The sequence below is a fragment of the Triticum aestivum genome, chromosome 1A (genome assembly GCF_018294505.1).
Source record: "Triticum aestivum cultivar Chinese Spring chromosome 1A, IWGSC CS RefSeq v2.1, whole genome shotgun sequence".
Taxonomy (NCBI): domain Eukaryota; kingdom Viridiplantae; phylum Streptophyta; class Magnoliopsida; order Poales; family Poaceae; genus Triticum; species Triticum aestivum.
In genome coordinates this window covers 561021646-561036960 of record NC_057794.1, presented here as the reverse complement: position 1 = coordinate 561036960, position 15315 = coordinate 561021646, and the positions used below count along the sequence as shown (strand labels likewise).

General features: G+C 47.1%; 2 protein-coding genes across 2 annotated transcripts; both read right to left on the bottom strand.

Annotated features, from left to right (window-relative positions):
• Nucleotides 1-362: 362 nt before the first annotated feature.
• LOC123050643 (trihelix transcription factor ASIL2-like) lies at nucleotides 363-1508 on the bottom strand. The gene has a single exon (XM_044473435.1). It carries the CDS (start codon nucleotides 1506-1508, stop codon nucleotides 582-584), a length of 927 nt encoding a protein of 308 aa, XP_044329370.1. The 3' UTR covers nucleotides 363-581.
• A 1531-nt stretch (nucleotides 1509-3039) lies between these two features.
• Nucleotides 3040-4910, bottom strand: LOC123068007 (trihelix transcription factor ASIL2). Its single transcript, XM_044490541.1, has one exon. The coding sequence runs from the start codon at nucleotides 4350-4352 to the stop codon at nucleotides 3291-3293; it is 1062 nt and encodes a 353-aa protein (XP_044346476.1). The 5' UTR covers nucleotides 4353-4910; the 3' UTR covers nucleotides 3040-3290.
• Nucleotides 4911-15315: the final 10405 nt, after the last annotated feature.

Below are 15315 nucleotides of genomic sequence, written 5' to 3'. Positions count from 1 at the left end.
TAATTAGTGTTCTAAACACTCTTATATTTCTTTACGGAGGGAGTACATCACAATGCATTATCAGGACATCAGTATCTCATCAGAAAAATGTGAAACAAACTAGTACACCCTCTGTTCCTGAATATAAGATGTTTTGGCAGATCAATCTTAACTGTCAAAACGTCTTATATTTACAAAACAAAGGTAGTATATCACAATACATTATCAGGACATCAGCACTTCCAAGCAAACTGAAAGTTCCCCTAATCCACAACAATATAAGCATGAAGTAACAGATTCAGAACACAAGACAAATAAAGTACCAACCTTCTCACTCTTAAGGCCAAAACTCAGGAGTAAACCAAAATGTCATTGTATATGGGTTTCACATTTAAAATTACGCCTCTACATACTTCAAGGATACAAATTCCTAAACATTAATGAACAACATCCTCATGCCACATATTGGTTAACATTAGCACATCAACACTGATATTACAAACTTTGCGGTAGCCACAGATCAAGGAAACAAACAATAACCTAGAGCAATGTTCATCTAAACTGAAATGACCAATCAACTTTACCTAGAGGCTTCCTCAACATTAGAGGTATGCAGGGTTGGAGAGGAAAGGCAGCGCAGCCATGGAGGAAGCCAACTCGACTCCAATGGTACCATTGGCTGCATAACCTTCGTTCTTCTTGGCATGCTTCATTCTTGCGAGCTTCACATGTGCATCGACGAAGTTCTCCATGCGCTTCACCTCCAGCTGCTTCATGAAGGCAATCCTTTCTCGCTCCATCTCCAGGGACTGCTTCTGCTTGGCACTCTCGACGCGCTCGTACATCTCTGCAAATGCCTCGATCGCTCTCGCTAGCTCGCCGACACCACCATCGCCACCATCGCTGCTTTCGGTACTACGGCGGCGCTTGTTGTTACCCCCGGAGTGCGATGAAACGAAGTGGGACGGTGACTGATGCGAGTTGATGTTGTTATTGTCACCGAGATCACTAGAGTCGTCTGAATCAGAAATCGCGGCAGCGGCGGCGGCGGCCTGCTGGATAAACGCGGCGGCAGGGAGAGGTACCCCGTGGCGGTAGTTGGACAGCGGCAGAGCCATGGGCGGAGGCGGGGACGGCGAAGACGAGGGCGACGGGTGCCTCCTTGCGGCGGAAGGATGGAGTGGCAGGGCGAAGTGAGGGGCCGGCAGCCCGAAGGAGGGGTGCTTCTTGGTGGCGGCGGAGGCGGAGAGGGTGGGGCCGACAAGGCGGTCGAGCTCGCCGTAGAAGTTCCAGGCGGAGGGCCCACCGCGGGCGCGCTCGGCCTTGTACTTCTTCTTGAGCGTGTCGACGCGATTCTTGCACTGGATGTCGGTGCGCGGCCGCCGACGGCGCGCGGTGGCCCCGCGGCGCGAGTTGAAGGTAGAGGATAAGATGGAGGTAAACTGGGGACTTGGCAGGAAGGATGATGTCGTATGGGGATAAATTGGTTTTACTACGTTTTTGCTTAAGTAATGTACCTTATATCTCATGATGCCTATGTTTACTATTCCAAAAGGGCATTTGCACAAAGTAAATGAATATCTGCTTAATTAGCAAGTGGTTGTGGAAGCTGAAAATTGAGTATGGATTATGGCAGGATTTAGTTAGAAAAAAATATTGTAGTAAATATGTTGGTTCATGTTAAAAGTAATCCAGTGGGGTCCCATTCATGGAGTTTTGAGTTGGAATATTTTTTACAAGTTTGTAAAGATAAAAGTGGGTAATTGTAGATTTTGATAGGACAAAAGTTAGGAGGTACTGCTCTGTGCATTAAATTCCGTAGTTTATATAGTGTAAATGTAAGTTTTAATATTACTGTAGCAAGAATGATTGAGGAGGGATTGGGCAGTATTCATTTCAGAAGGAGCTTGAGAGGAGATTTAGCTGTGGCTTGTCAACAATTACAATATTTGTGTGTTGGGATAGTTTTAACTGATGATACTATGATAGAGGTAGATGTATATGGACTTTAACATCTTCTAGTATGTTTTCTACTAAGTCCCTGTATTTATTGCTTAAAGCTTTACAGGTGAAATGACCCTTTATGAACTTATGGTTTGTAAAAGCTCCTTTGGATAATATTTTTTTCTCTGCCTCATGTTTAAGAACAGTAATCTAACCAGGGACAACTTGTTTTGGGGTGGGGGGGTTCTATGATCATGAGGGAACAATTGAACATTTGTTTACACTTTGCATGGGGCGTGTTTAGTTGTGCTTTTGGAATATAAAGACAAAGGCGGTACCAGTGATGCAGTGGACTGTGCATTTTAGTCTCCTGGAGTGGCTTTTGTTTGATGTAATAAGAGAAGTTTCACTCTGTTTTAGCTGTTGAGGCATGTGTGCATGTAGGTCTAGCGCAGATGCTGCTGTTGAAGTTTTATGTTCTTGTTTGCTATGTAAGGAACTTGATCGAACCTTGGAGGTCGATCTCGCAGCAGCTGTATTATCAGCTTTCATGATGAATGAAAATTGGGAGCTATGCTCTTCAATTCGAAGAAAAAAATGTACAATGCAGGGGAGACAATGACTAGTGACAAAAGAAACAGAAGTCGATTGACTACACCACCTAATGCATCAGTATCCCAGCAGAAAAATGTGAAAAAACTACTCCCTCTATAAAGAAATATAAGAGTGTTTAGAACACTAAATACTGTACAGAAATATAAGTGTTTAGAACACTAAATATAAGTGTTTAATTTAGTGTTCTAAACACTCTTATATTTCTTTACAGAGGGAGTACATCACAATGCATTATCAGGACATCAGTATCCCAACTGAAAAATGTGAAACAAACTATTACACTCAGTTCCTAAATATAAGATGTTTTGGCAATTCAATCTTAACTGTCAAAACGTCTTGTATTCAGAAAACAGAGGTAGTATATCACAACACATTATCAGGACATCAGCACTTCCAAGCAAACTGAAAGTTCCCCTAATCCACAAAAATATAAGCACGAAGTAACAGATTCAGAACACAAGACAAATAAAGTACCAACCTTCTCACTCTTATGGACAAAACTCAGGACTAAATCAAAATGTCATTGTATATGGGTTTCACATTTAAAATTACGCCTCTACATACTTCAAGGATAACAATTCCCAAACATTAACGAACAGCATCCTCATGCCACATATTGGTTAAGACTAGCACATCAACACTGATTTACAAACTTTGCAGTAGCCACAGATCAAGGAAACGAACAATAACCTAGAGCAATGTTCATCTAAACTAAAATGACCAATCAACTTCACCTAGAGGCTTCCTCAACATCAGAGGTATGCAGGGTTGGAGAGGAAAGGCAGCGCAGCCACGGAGGAAGCCAGCTCCACTCCAATGGTACCATTGGCTGCAGAACCTCCATTCTTCTTGGCATGCTTCATTCTTGCGAGCTTCACATGTGCTTCGACGAAGTTCTCCATGCGCTTCACCTCCAGCTGCTTCATGAAGTTGATCCTTTCTCGCTCCATCTCCAGGGACTGCTTCTGCTTGGCACTCTCGACGCGCTCGTACATCTCTGCAAATGCCTCGATCGCCCTCGCCAGCTCGCCGACACCACCATCGCCACCACTGCTGCTTTCGCTGCGGCGGCGGCGCTTGTTGTTACCACCGGAGTGCGATGAAACGGAGCGGGACGGTGACCGCCGCGAGTTGTTGCTGTTGTTGTCACCGAGATCACCGGAGTCGTCTGAATCAGAAATCGCGGCAGCGGCGGCGGCGGCCTGCTGGATAAACGCGGCGGCAGGGAGCGGCGCCCCGCGGCGGTAGTTGGGCAGCGGCAGAGCCATGGGCGGAGGCGGGGACGGCGAAGAGGAGGGCGACGGGTGCCTCCTGGCGGCGGAAGGGTGGAGAGGCAGGGCGAAGTGAGGGCCCGGCGGCCCGGAGGAGGGGTGCTTCTTGGTGGCGGCGGCGGCGGCGAGGGTGGGGCCGACGAGGCGGTCGAGCTCGCCGTAGAAGTTCCAGGCGGAGGGCCCGCCGCGGGCGCGCTCCGCTTTGTACTTCTTCTTGAGCGTGTCGACGCGGTTCTTGCACTGGACGTCGGTGCGCGGCGGGCGGCGGCGCGCGGCGGCCCCGCGGCGCGAGTTGACGGCGCCGGCGACCTCCTGCCACTGCTTCTGGCGCAGGTTGCCGCGGTTGAGGTCGACGTAGCGGCTGCCCCAGGCGCCGACGAGCGCCGCCGTCTCGCCCTCGCTCCAGCAGTCCTCGCGGTAGGGCAGGTTGGGGTTGGGCGGCGGCAGCCTGCCGCCCCCGCCCCCGCCGCCGCCGCCGCCTCCTCCTCCTCCTCCCGCCGACGCAGCCGCCGCCGCCGCCGCGGCCATCTCCCTCAGCTCCATCGCTCAGATCTGGCGACGAACCCTAACCCTAGGGGAAGAAAGTCGCGGGGTGCGCGTGACGGACGGACGGACGGTGGGGTGAATTGGGAACGGGCGGTGAGGGTCGGGTCGGGGGCGTTGGAATAAAAGGGCACGCCGGGGGCGGGGGTGGGGCGCCGGCCGAGGGGGCCACGCGCGCGGCACGTGACAGACGGCGAGGTGGGATAGGCAGGCATGGCCGGGCCGGATCGGAGCCGCGCGTGCCGCCGTGCCGCGTGATGGGTTTGACCGGGTAACCGGCGATTACTTCCGTGTTACGGACGGACGGGGAGAGGTTGCGTGGATAATGACAGCCAGGCGCGGCGACCGACAGCCAGCCGGGGTCGGTCCGGAGACCGGACGGGGTACGGTGGCGGCGGGAAATTACCGCGGTGCCCTCGGGCGGGGCGCCCGGCGGCAGGGGCAGGGCCGGGATTTCCGGAGGGGGCGGCGGGCGGGCGGCAGGCGTGGTCGCCGTTGGTCGGCTCGGCTTGCGTTTTGAGGTGAGGAGGAGAGAGTGAGAGTGAGGGCGAGGGAAACGCGCCGACGAGGGGAGGGAAGACTGCGCTGCTGGACTGATGAGGGCGGGTTTGCGGTGGGTGAGAATGGGGTGCGGGGTGGTGGGCCCGCGCTGGTTTGGAGGCGCGCAATACTCCCGCCATTTTATAATGTTGTGCATATACTCCCTCGCTTCTTAAATATAAGTCTTTTTAAAGATCTCATTATGAACTATATACGAAACAAAATAAATGAATCTATACTCTAAACTATTTTCTCCGTCTCGTAATGAATGTCTAGTGTGAAAAACGTTTTACATTATGAAACGGAGGGACTACATCTATATACATCTGTGTGCGGTTCATATTGAAAATCTTTTAAAAGACTTATATTAAAAAACAAAGGGAGTACATTTTTTGAAAAATTGAATCAAACATTAGATACTTTAACCAAGTTTGTGTACAAAGATATTTATATCTAGAATGCCAAACATATATTGTTAGATTCACAGTAAGATCTAGTTTTATCTCTCGTATGTTTAGTTTTTTATATATAAATATTTTATCTATAAACTTGATCAAAATTTATAAAATATGACTTTTTAATAAAATCTACACGCACTACATTTTAAAATAAAGAGAGTAATGTCGCCTCTGGACGTGCCGTGACGTGATGACCACCCTCGAAAAGAGGACGGGTGGACGCACGGACGGACACGGCGTGGGCGGATCGGCGGCAGCAGCTGCTGCAGGCCGGCATCGCTTGTCCTTGGGTGATTTGAGCTGGGGATCCACTTGCTCACTAATCGTCTTGTTCCATGCCAAATCCAAGATTAAAAATGACACGGTCGTCTGTTCTCTTCTTGTTTTTCACCTTTCAACTCATTCAACATCGCCGTCAGGCTCAAAACAATAAAGCTAACTACAATGAGACCCAAACTTGTCTGTTTGGGTCTCCGAACGGACAGACGAACGCGGACAGACAGCCAAACACGGGCGGTGCATCCAAACGGTGCTGCCCATTTGGTGAGATGTCCGTCTCCATCATTTCGTCAAACACCTCGCAGGGGCGGCCGCCGCTGGCGTCGACAACGAGCACGCAACCTGGCGTCACGAGTATGCAGTTACCGAGGGCGGATGTAGATGACGTCGTCATGAGCACCGTGCACATGTAGCTGCCGTCACGAGCAGCACGGAAGAGGGCACGGCCTGCTCATTGGATCGAAGGCGAGGCTCTCTTGAAGCGGAGCACGGAAGGCTTGTCGGCGAGCACGACCTGCACGATGCAGACTGATCGTACCATGTTGTTGTCCTCTCTTTTAGAAGATGACGCTGCCCATGTGGTGGCCAAGGCAGAACGCCGCTCATGCTCCCGGTGACGGCCTAGTCATGCTATGAAGAACACGACAGAGGCCAACTCCACCTCCTGGTCGCACCTACTCGCAATCGAGCGGGAACAAGCAGTTGCAAGGTGCACGAGAGATGCGTCAATTATCTCCACCGGCCCCATGTGCTGGTTGAGTTGTCGTGCGCGTCCACCCCGAATCTCCAACGGCTCCACGTGCTGGTCGAGGAGGACCTCGCATCCTGACCCGCAAGCCTCGTGAGTTTCTACCGATGCGGGCGATAGATGTGGGGAAATGTTTAGAATTGAGTTTGAGTTAGAGCTGCTGGTGGAACTAGGGTGGTATAAAAAAGATAAAAGAAAGGAGTTGAGCAACAATGAGCTGGAAGACAAGGAAGAAGTGAGTGAAGCTAGGAAAAAAGCTACTCCCTCCTTCCATCTATATAGGGCCTAATGCGTTTTTTAAGACCTCCTTTGACTATTGACAAGATTAATAGTACATGACATGCACAATGTGAAAATTATATCATTGAAAGCTCATTTCACACACGAATTTAACGGTGTGCTTTGTGTAAGTTGCATGTCATATATTATTGCTCTAATATTTGGTCAAAGTTAGCCTCGAAAAATGCATTAGGCCCTATATAGATGGAAGGAGGGAGTAGAATGGATGAGAATAATAGAAATCAGATATATGTGGTAAGCTTGTCTCTGGCTCAAATTGAAAATCAATGAGAAATGAGTTGGTTAAATTTTTTGTTGAAAACACAATGGGAGCTATGGCAAAGGAGGCAACAACTGAGAGGCCCAAGATGTAGAAGGATATCCATGTACAGGAAAAAACCAAACTATTGAGGAGGAAAAAAAGTAGTCATACTGCTTTATGGGCCAGAGAAGAAAAAAGGGTTGCTGAGATTGAGGCTGATAAGTTGCAGTTGAAAGAAGAATTAGCCAAACAATATGGTGCATTACACCAGTTAGTTCGGTAGGTTGCCAATAGAGAACAGTGTGAACTGGAGTTGGCTAATATGTAGTTGGAGGAGATTGAAAAAAAAGGAAAGAGAGCAAAAAGAGTGGATCTGAGACAGGACGCTACATTGAACCTACTGATTACAATGCTAGTCAATAGTTAGAAAACTTTGCAGAAAGGATGACAACTATCCATGGAGAGAAAATGATTGAAGGGAACGAGGAAGACAGAGAGGAAGAACTTAGAAGAATCTTTTGATACAAAGGAAAATAATACCAAAAGGTTGAAGACCTTGCTAGGACTAGAGCTGAAGAAAGAGATAATTATGATAAGAATGTTGACCCTTATGCAGTTAATAGTTCTTTGCTTCACATGACTTCTCCGGTGGGGATTGATTTAGGATGTTCTATTTAGATGTTCGATAAGAATTTGGAAGTTATTCAGGAAATGGGATTTTCCTGAAAAGAGTTTTATCTAAAAAAATTAGCCAGACAAACTAAAGCTTCTGATACAGTTCCCAGCACACCAACGTATATTGATACTAGAGATGCTACTTTAGAGGAACTGTGCTCTGATTTGGAGCATTCAGATGTTGAATTAGAAGAGGATGAATTTGAGCAATTAAGGGGGGAATTTGGGGGGGGATAGAGATTGCTCACAAGTTCCGAACTGTATGAAGCACTCTGTGTCTCTTGGTCCTTTGAAAAGAAGGGGGAGAAAGAAAAAAAAATCTCCTAATTAGTGAGACTTCCCTCTTTGTTTCTATTTTATCTGCTAAAAACTTCTTTTGTTTTTTGTGACAAAATGAAAGGAGTTTTCTGGAATGCTAGAGGTATGGGAAAAGATCCCAAGAAAAGATACAATAGAGAAATGGTCATGGATCATATTGGGATTTTGGAGTCTATTAAACAAAATTTCACTAAGAATGAGTTGTACAATTTGTGTAATGGTAAGAATTTTGATTTTGTATTGGAACCTTCCAAGAGGTCACTTTGGTGGGATTCTGGTTGGGGTTAATAAAGACTATTTTGATGTGTTACATAATGAACATGGGTAATACTTTAATAGAATAGTTGTTTTTGATAAAAATCCATGTTCAAGAATTCATCCGATTAACCAGTTAACTTGCCGATTAATCCCTACTCATAGGGTCACCGAGTAGCCTATAAAGCGAAAAATCGTCTGATTAATTGATTAGATGGCCGATTAACTTGCCGCTTAGCCGATTAATCCCCTACTCGCTAGCCAACCGAGTAGCTACCAGTTAACGATTTCCTCAACAATGATAAAAATTCTAAGTTCCATTGGAATTTGATTGCTGAACATGGAGATGCCCAATCTGATAGAAAAGCTGGTTTGCTAGCAGAATTGGCTAGAGTTTATAATGATAATAATATCCCTTTTTTAGTGGGGGTGATTTCAACATAATTCGGAAAGAGACTAAAAAAACAAACCAGTGAGTAATGAACATTGAAGTTTTGTGTTCAATGCTATTATAGAAAATGTTGGGCTTAGGGAATTCCCTCTAAGTGGGAGAAAAATTACTTTGACAAATAACTTGTCTGACCCTACATATAAGAAATTAGATAGATTGTTGTGTTATCCCGATTGGGAAGAAAAATATCCTCTTACTATTGTACAGGCTTTTCCTAGGGAAATTTCTGATCATACCCCTATGTTCATTGATTCTAGGGAACATAGTAGAAGCGAGCCCTTTTTTAGATATGAAAACTATTGGAATATGAGAGAAGGTTTCAGGGATTTTTTTTATAAAATTTGGAATGCACAATACAAATGGGGGTCATTTGGGGAGATGGAAACTTAGTTTTATGAATTTTAGGAAGAAGGCTAAAGGGTGGAACAAGAATGTAGATGCTTGGTATAGAAAAATTAAGATTGAGATTATTGAAAACTTGATGGGATTGATAAGATGGCATAAAGACAAGGGCTCATTGCTTGTGATATACATGATCACAAAGATCTTGGAGAAAAATTGGATAGGCTCCTGAAACAAGGAGAAGTTAAATGGCTTTAGAGATATAAAGACAAAGAAATTACTGACGGGGATGGGAATACTAGATGTTATCATGCTAAAGTAAATGGGATAAGAAGAAAAATATAATTACCTCTTTAGAACAAGAAGAAGGGATTATAAAGGGAGAGGAACAATTAATGAATTACAACACTGATTTTTATAAAAATCTCTTTGGTCATCCTGATGTGACCAACATTTCGTTGACTGAGCAGAATCTTACTAAAATTTCTGAAGAGGATGTTAAAAAGCTTACTAAGCCTTTTTCACTTCAAGAAATTAAGGAAGTGGTATTAGGAATGAGAATAAATAAGAGCCCATGCCGAGATGGTTTCCCTGCTGATTTTCATCATGATCTCTAGGATCTGGTCAAATGGTACCTGAAGTCTTTGATTGATGATTTTGCCAAAGAAACCCTAGATAGTTCTACATTAAACTATGGAATTATTACTTTGGTTCCTAAAACTGTTGATGCTAAACAAATACAGAAATTCAGGCTCATTTGTTTGTTGAATGTTAGTTTTAAAATTATTTCTAGGGTGCTCACGAATAGATTAAGCAATTGTGTGTCCCTAGTGATTTCTCCCACCCAAACAACTTTTGTGAAGGGAGGATATATCATGGAGGAATTGGTTGTTTTGCATGAAGCTTTAAATTCTATTCAGTTAAAAAACATACCGCACTCATCTTAAAAGTAGATTTTGAGAAGGCATATGACAAAGTTAAGTGGCCTTTTCTAATCAAAATGTTAAAACTGAAGGGAAGCCCTAACAAATGGTGTGACTGGGTGATGATGACCATGAGAGGTGGACAAGTAGGGGTCAAAGTAAATGATATGATTGGGCCTTACTTTAAAGAGCAGTTTTAGCATGCTCTCTCTTACCCCCTCTTTTCACATGAGAGGTAAGAGTATGTAGTAGATTTGAGCTGCTGATCACATTAATTAGTGGTCGGATTAACTCTTACCTTCTTATCTCATAAGTAAAAAGAGGGGATAAGAGGGAGAATGTTAAAATTTCCCTACTTTAAAACCTATAATGGAATTATACTTGGAGATGCTATGCCCCTCATACTATTTGATTTGGCAGTTGATGTTCTTGCTGTTATTATGAACAATTCCAGAGAAAATGACATAGTTAAAGGAATGTTGGGAAACAATAGTACTAAAGGGATTAATATGTTGCATTATGCTGAAGACACCGTTTTTGTTGCAAGATGATGTTGAGAGTGCAAAAAAACCTTAAATTCGTTTTATGTGCTTTTGAACAAATGTCAGGGCTGAAAATTAATTTTCATAAAAGTGAGCTACGTCTTTTTGGGAGAGCTACTAAGAAAAAGGACATATATCAGCAAATTTTCACATGTAAGATGCGAGAGTTGCCATGAAATATTTGGGTATGCTTGTTTCTGACATTAGGATCACAAATAAGCACTAGAAAGGGGTGGTGGAGAAAACTAAGAAAAGATGTAGCTGCTGGTAGGGGAGACTTTTGGGATCCATTGATGGGAGGATAACTTTGGTGGAAGCTTTCTTGACCAACATACCTCTCTTTATGATGTCTTTCTATCCCATGCCAGTGGGTATAATGAAAAAACACAATTTTTTTAGGGCTAGGCTGGTTTGGCAAGAAGATGAAGATAAAAAGAAATACCATTTAGTTAATTGGAAGCAATGTTGCCTTCCTAAAGATTTTTGGGGTTTGGGAATCTTAATCTAGATATTATGAACAAAACTCTGTTAGTTGATGGTTTTGGAAAATGGAAACTGAGGAAGGGCTTTTGTAATCTATCTTATTAGGGAAATATGTACCCGATGGCTGAATTTCTACAGTTAAAGAAGGACTGGAGATTCCCAGTTTTGGTCTAGTTTATTGAATGCTAAGAAAAACTTGGGCGATGGAAAAAACACTAGATTTTGGGAAGATGGTTGGGTGGATGATAAGACATTGAAAGATAAGTATCCTAGGCTATATGATTTGTGTTTTGATCATAACATTATAGTAGCTGAGGCTATCCAGAAAAGGTGGCTGGGTTTCAGATTCAGAAGAACTTTGCAGGGGGAAACCTGGAGTTGTGGAATAGTCCAAAAAACATATGTGAAGAGATTGAAATGGGAAGTGATAAGGATAAGGTGGAGTGGGTTTTAACTGGAGATGGAAAATTTTCCAGTAAAATCCTTATATAAGAAAATGATCACCGAGGACTATAATTTTCCCACAAAATTCCTTTGGAAGATGAAAATACCTGCCAAAATAAAAGTGTTTTTGTGGTTGGTTAAGGAAAAGTATCCTAACCAAAGATTTCATTGATGAAAAGGGGCTGGATAGGTCCCAAGGAATGTGTGTCGTGTGGCAAAGATGAAACTGTCGATCATTTATTTTTCTCTTGTTTTGCCGCTTCATTGATCTGGAGCTTACTTAAATGTACCTTTGGTTTAAGACCTGTCCCCTCTTCCATTAAAGATTGCTTTGGGAGATGGATTAAAACCTTTAGAAAGGTGTACAAAAAGTTAGTCCTGATTAGGGTGGCTGCTATGTTTTGGACTATTTGAAAATGTAGAAATGGGATTATTTTTTATAACAAAGCGTACAATGATCCAATGACACTGATTAAACTGATGAACTATCAGATGATGGCTTGGTCTATTTTGCAGACAAAGAAACAAAACAAAATCGTGTTGGAGTTGGGAGCAAGGCTACTAGAACATGTAGCAAGTGATGTGTATAAAGCTTCACATGGGTGGAGGTACAACGTGCCAAGGCTGGGAGGGTGAGGATCTCGAAGGCCTCGTGTGATGCTAGCTGTGGGAGATGGCGTGCTTCTTCTCTAGTAGTAGTGGTCTAAGTTACGTCCAGTGCCTTTGTTTGGTTCATGTTCCTGTTTTTTTTTTGCTAAGACTTGTGATACGTTAACTCCCATATGTTACTCTTGTGCGTGTGTGCTGCCTGAGAGTAGGGGGAGTGAGATGTTTGGGAGTTTGGTTGTGGTTCTGCTTGTAGCTCATATTATTGGTTTCCCTTAATGGACATCGGAAGGAGGAAACCCTTCTTTTCTTTCAAAAGAAAAACTCGAGGTGGCCGGAGATCTCCAGGGTAGACATGGCAGGGCGACTCTGCAGAGGCAAGTGACGGCGTAGAGAGAACGGCGGCGTTGCGTGTGCTCCGACGAGGAGGCGCGGTGGACAGCATTGCGAGGTTGGAGGCACTCGGTTTCGGCGGTGGCGTGAGGTTGGAGGAGGTCGCTCATGACGGCAGTGCATGGGAGAGAGAGAGAGTGAGAGAGAAAAGTTGGACATGGGTGATTTATTTGGTTTCCATGTGGGTCAACGGTGGACACGGACGGACATAGCAGATAGAATGGACGTCCAGTTTGTGTCCACTTCGGACCTAAAACTCAAAGTTAGGAAAAAAATGAGTGATGTAAACGACGAAACTGGTCACATCATTTGGTGCTGGTTTTTGTCTGCGCGAACCTAAACGAACACACTCGGACTGTGTTGGGTGCTCTTTTTCGTCTGCGCGGATCTAGACGGACACAACACACGTGGACAAAATGGTCCGGGCGTTGGATTTTTTTTAGCATCAGTACAGAGACAAGCGCTCATATACACGCGCATACACTCATCCCTATGAACGCACACACGCACACCCTATCCCTATGAGCACCTCCGAGAGACTGAGCCGGCATATCATCTTGAGATTTACGAAGTCACCTTAGGCGCCTCGTCGTCGACGAGAACATCTCCTCTCACTGAAAGCGCATCGCCGGAAATCCTGAAATAAATCCAGGAATAATACGAGCACCAGAATTTGAACACTGGTGGGTTGAAGATACCACTGTCCATCTAACCATCTCAACCACAGGTTGATTCGCGGGCCGGGCGTTGGAATTGGAACGTGGTCGTCAGTGCGTAGCCAAGTTCGCTGCGAGAAAATACGGTTGAAGTGGCGGAGGAGCGGCCACCACCGTGCACATCGCGGAAACAGTACGTGCTCGCCTCCAATCCACGACCGATGGACCCGTGCGCCGGTGGGTGCAACCGCGCGCCCCGGCTTTCGCGTAGTGCGTGGTCCTCTCCATCTGCCTCGTGCCACCGGCGGCCATCGGGGAGGAAACGCGAGCCGTCCGTCCACATCGAGCCGGAGCGCGCGTAGCCCACAGGCGAGGTCACGCTGTCACGCGCTCGGCCGGCCGGACCTCGGAACCACCGGGCGCGCACGTACCGGCGCAGGGTCGCCTCTATCGGACAAGGGTGAGCTGCCGGCCGGCGCACCGACGGCTCGATTGAATTTGGGGACCCACACACTCACTGATCATCTCGTTGTTGGATTCCAACGTCATCTGTTTATCTGTTCGTCTTCCAGCGTCGCCGTCGGCGCACGATTTCACCGAGAAATAAACCGTTCAAGCAGCGACCGCGCAGAGACAGTACGTCCGTGCTTACGTGCTCGCGTCGAGTCCACGATCGACGGAGCCGTGCGCCGGTGGGTGGGAGAATACGGATACCTACTCTACTGCGGTCCATAAATCCCTCGCGCGCTGCCGTGCGTGGCGTGCCTGGAGGTCAGTCGGAGCGTCGAGTCGCGTCGAGTCCAGGACCGACGGAGCAGTGCGCCGGTGGCGGTGGGTGAGGTGAAACGCCTGCTCCGATCTCGCGCGCGGCCGGGCCGTCCAGTCCGGCTTTCACGTGCGTGCGTGGTCCTCTCCTCTCCGTCTGTCTGCGTCGCGCCACCGGCGGCACACCAGCGAGCAAGCAAAGGACGTGGCGTAGTGCCTCTACGGGGTCAGGCTGGCTGTCTGTCACGCACTCGCCCGGCCGGCGGACTTTGGAACCACTGATGAGCACTCGGAGCCTCGGGCCGCGTCCCACGCCGCGGGTAGCGCTCGCTGCTGCATGCTAGCTTGTACCCAACCCTGCCCTACTACGGCGGTCTCCGCGCATCAATTCCTGGCCCGCCGGCCGGCCGGCTTGGCAGTACCGACGCGGCGCCCGCCGGATCGACGTGGCGTTTTCCTTGGGCTCTATCCCTCGCTTCACGCCGGGCTTGTGCAATTGTATATGCAACCGTTTCAGAAAGGAAATTACCCGCCCGCCTGGACTTGTGCGTCGGTTGCCGGATTCATCCATCGCACAGGTAACTTGAGACGTGAAGCAGGGAGGACCTAGGCGGGGAGTACGTGCAATGTTGCATTGCCCTTCCGTGCGTTCGCTGGTAACGCGGTTCTGTGCTGGTGAGAGCCGGGTATGCAGGGGCTATAGCTTCACGCGTTCTGCGTTGCGTCTCGCCCCGCTTTTTCTTTGGGCGCCGATAGGCGCCGGCGCGTCCGCCTAAAGTTTCGACCGGACACGCCTCAACCGTTGGATGCGAGCCGTGTAGCCGTTAGATCCGGTCAAAAATAAAACCCTGCTCGCCCCCGGTGTCTTCTCTCCCCCGCTAGGGTGCGTGGCGCCGTGTCTCCTGTCCTCTTCGGTGGCCGTCCTCGTCGCCGGTCCCTACCCCTCGTCGGCATGTCCCCATTGGTGGCCGTCCTCGTCGCCGATCTCTACCCTCGGCGGTCGTCCTCGTCGCCGGTCCCCACCCTCGCCGGACGTTCTCGTCTCCGCCTCGACCAGTGCAACAGCTGCACCTGCAGTTGCAGCTTTCAGCAGCGATGAGTGTAGCTCCGGCCATAGCTCCGCCGCCACCCCTTGCCATTGATGCTCCCTACACGGAACAGTCAGTCACCGCCGTTGAATGGACGTAACAAAACACATCACCGGTTAGAGCAAAAAAAGACAGTGGATGCAGCAAATCGTTGTCGCTGTCGCCGCGAGGTCGCAACTCCGCCTGGTGGATGTAGCAAAAGACTTCGCCGTTAGTAGCAAAATCCAACTATAAATGAATCTTCATTATCAACGTTTGAAGCTTTTTTGTGGTCGGTTGAACTTTTTGTGATGGCGGTTGAAACTTTTTGCAACACCGTTCGAAGCTTTTCGTTGCGGCAGTGGCCGGTTCTAGCATCTGTTGTCGTTGTTTGAAGCGTTTTTGCTACATCGTTGTAGCTTCCAAGAACGTGGATTGCAACATCAGCGGTTTGTCCCCTTGAAGCATTTCGTCGTT